We start from the raw sequence: 2,994 nt of genomic DNA on the forward strand, positions 1-2,994 counted from the left end.
ATTGAGAGTGTCATAAGAGCAACATTAAATACAATGCAACATTATCGCAATTTAAATATAAGAATGAACAATAACACAGAAAAACAATAACAATGCGGATATATTTTCTATAATAAAACAACATATATAACATACAAACAAAAACATTATTTTTCATTTTATTTAAAATACTCTTAGTTGGACGTTAATATTAGGAAGATGGTATCCTTGGTTTGGTTCATAGAACGTATGAATGGAATAATACCTGATATCGAAACAAATCCTGTTTCCTGCTGGGAAGAAATGTTTCAACCTGAGAAGCTAAATACACTAAAGCTTATACTCAGCGATGAAGTTGAGTATCTGTTGGTAAAAAAATATGAAGTATTCAATAATACTGTAATTGATTGGGCATACAATATTGGAACATTCACAATATCGTGCAATGTATTTACACCTAAACAAATGGTTCCAGTTTACTATTTAGGTATTGAAATAGAGGAACCAGATGCTAAATTTAAATTTATTGCAACCAAAGAAGGCCTTAAGATTTATAAATGTAATATAATTGATATATCATACGATTAAATAAATAAACAAATTTATATACCTCAACTTAAGTTTTTGTGTGTTCGCAACCCAAACCTCCGCTCAGATCCAGGCCTCCACCCAGACCTCCGGTCAAATCCAGACCTAACCAGTATTACTATAGTATTACTCATTTAAATGTAGTATTACTATAGTATTACTCACAATCTTTTGACCGGCGAAATGACCGACGTAGTAACCTTGAACTGATAACATTACTCATGGTCATGACCGGCGTAGTAACCTTGAAGGCGTAGTAACCTTGAACTGATAACAGATTAGTCATGAAGGCGTAGTAACCTTGAACTGATAACAGATTAGTCATGAAGGCGTAGTAACCTTGAACTGATAACAGATTAGTCACAGTTTCGAGGGCTTATTTTTTTTTTATGAGTCACAATTTTGAGCAGAAAATGTGCCCCGGAAGCCCCATGATTTTTGCGCTGAATCACCATTTTAAGCAGAAAAACTGTCCTGGAACTCCCATATCCTACCTACTCGTGAGGGCCGGTGCAGGGGTGCTCCGCTGGCCGTGAGGGCCGGTGCAGGGTGCTCCGCTGGCCGTGAGGCCGGTGCAGGGGCTCCGCTGGTCGAGGGCCGGAGAGGGTGCTCCGCTGGCCGAGAGGGCCGGTGCAGGGGTGCTCCGCTGGCCGTGAGGGCCGGTGCAGGGTGCTCCGCTGGCCGTGAGGGCCGGTGCAGGGGTGCTCCGCTGGCCGAGAGGGCCGGTGCAGGGGTGCTCCGCTGGCCGTGAGGGCCGGTGCAGGGGTGCTCCGCTGGCCGTGAGGGCCGGTGCAGGGGTGCTCCGCTGGCCGAGAGGGCCGGAGAGGGTGCTCCGCTGGCCGAGAGGGCCGGTGCAGGGTGCTCCGCTGGCCGTGAGGGCCGGTGCAGGGCTGCTCCGCTGGCCGAGAGGGCCGGTGCAGGGGTGCTCCGTTGGCCGAGAAGGCCGGAGAGGGTGCTCCGCTGGCCGTGAGAGCCTGAGAGGGTGCTCCGTTGGCCGAGAAGGCCGGAGAGGGTGCTCCGCTGGCCGAGAGGGCCGGTGCAGGGGTGCTCCGCTGGCCGTGAGGGCCGGAGAGGGTGCTCCGCTGGCCAAGAGGGCCGGCGCAGGGGCGCTCCGCTGGCCGAAAATGGCCTGCAGGGGTGCTCCGCTGGCCGAGAAGGCCTGCAGGGGTGCTCCGCTGGACAAGCTGCGGCACTTGGTCGAAGCAAACTGGCTGTCTGCTGCGAAGCAAGGAACAAGGCCTTGAAGGCAACAAAACCAATCCTGCGAACAAAATTTTAATTAAACGGAGTCCTCCTATGACACGATAAAACTTTTCTCTTACCAAATAATAGCAATGACAATAAAAAAAATCCCCAATAGCGCTTGATGCCTTCCGATTTATTTCTTTTACAATTATGCGTCTATGTACGCAGCCGGTCATTAGAAAAATGACCAAACCGGAACCGGCTTTCGCTAAGTTGGCCGCGCTCAAGCTGATGCAGCTGGCGCAGATGTCAAAGCTGAGCTTTCCAGTGCAACCGATGCACTTTAAGCTTATCAGCAGTTTAACAGCACTGCTCGGCTTATCAGCTGCTTACAGCGCTGCTTTAAGCTCAGCTTAACAGCAGCTTAAGCTAATTCGACAGACTAACAAGTGCATACTTTTAGGAGCTACTTGCAGCAACATCAACCTTGGCTTAAACTTAGCAAACTTTTAGGACGAATTCAATACATGTTGCTGTAGGCGCCGTTACAGCACAAAGCACAAGCACTGAGAGTAAAGCGCGGGTCGAGCGAGATGCAAGAAGGACGATAGCCAACAACAACACCAAGAGAGGGAGAGTTAACTATTGTAACAGCGTTGAGCGCAAAGAATAGCAAGTGAAAAAAGAAGAGCGCAAAAGTAAACAAAAATACAAAAACAAAGTGCAGCGGCAACGAAAACAGAATTGTTTTGCTAACAAAGCAAAGCAAAGTTTGACCACACAATTTGTTGTTATATTTTCAGAAAAATGATATTAATATAATAAATACAAGAAAGCACACAGCGATTAAACAATCTGTAGTTAAACACAAGTGAGAGAGTAAAATTAATGTTATATTAATTGTAAATAAATATGAAATTCAATGAAAAATCACAAAGTTTCAGAGGGAAGAAAAAAAAACACGTCCGACTGCGAGAGCGAGCGATATTACAATCAACAAAAAGAAAAAAAATATAAGCTGACATTCAGCTATTCACCTTTATCCAGTGCGTCAGCGTCGGCCTCGATGCCACTACAAGTGTGGAACAATTAGCAGATGGAGATCGGCGAATATGTCGGACGCATGTGTTTTCCTCGAAGAAATTCACCTTTCGCTTGGTGTAAGTCTTGCAGCTATCTTTGGCTATCAAGACAATTGCCGTCGGTGATGCAGTTCATCTGTTTGTTGCTTACAAAGCTGAT

The 2,994-nt window shown here is 46.3% G+C and overlaps 1 protein-coding gene across 1 annotated transcript; it reads right to left on the reverse strand.

Annotated features, from left to right (window-relative positions):
- Window positions 1-595: 595 nt before the first annotated feature.
- On the reverse strand, window positions 596-2,134 carry LOC133850018 (skin secretory protein xP2-like). Its single transcript, XM_062285980.1, has 4 exons — window positions 1,890-2,134; window positions 1,066-1,828; window positions 733-906; window positions 596-672 (listed from the first exon to the last, which is right to left on the reverse strand). The coding sequence occupies exons 1-4, from the start codon at window positions 1,986-1,988 to the stop codon at window positions 596-598; spliced, it is 1,113 nt and encodes a 370-aa protein (XP_062141964.1). The 5' UTR covers window positions 1,989-2,134.
- Between the last annotated feature and the right edge of the window lie 860 nt (window positions 2,135-2,994).

The sequence above is a fragment of the Drosophila sulfurigaster genome, unplaced genomic scaffold (assembly GCF_023558435.1).
Source record: "Drosophila sulfurigaster albostrigata strain 15112-1811.04 unplaced genomic scaffold, ASM2355843v2 scaffold_47_pilon, whole genome shotgun sequence".
Taxonomy (NCBI): domain Eukaryota; kingdom Metazoa; phylum Arthropoda; class Insecta; order Diptera; family Drosophilidae; genus Drosophila; species Drosophila sulfurigaster.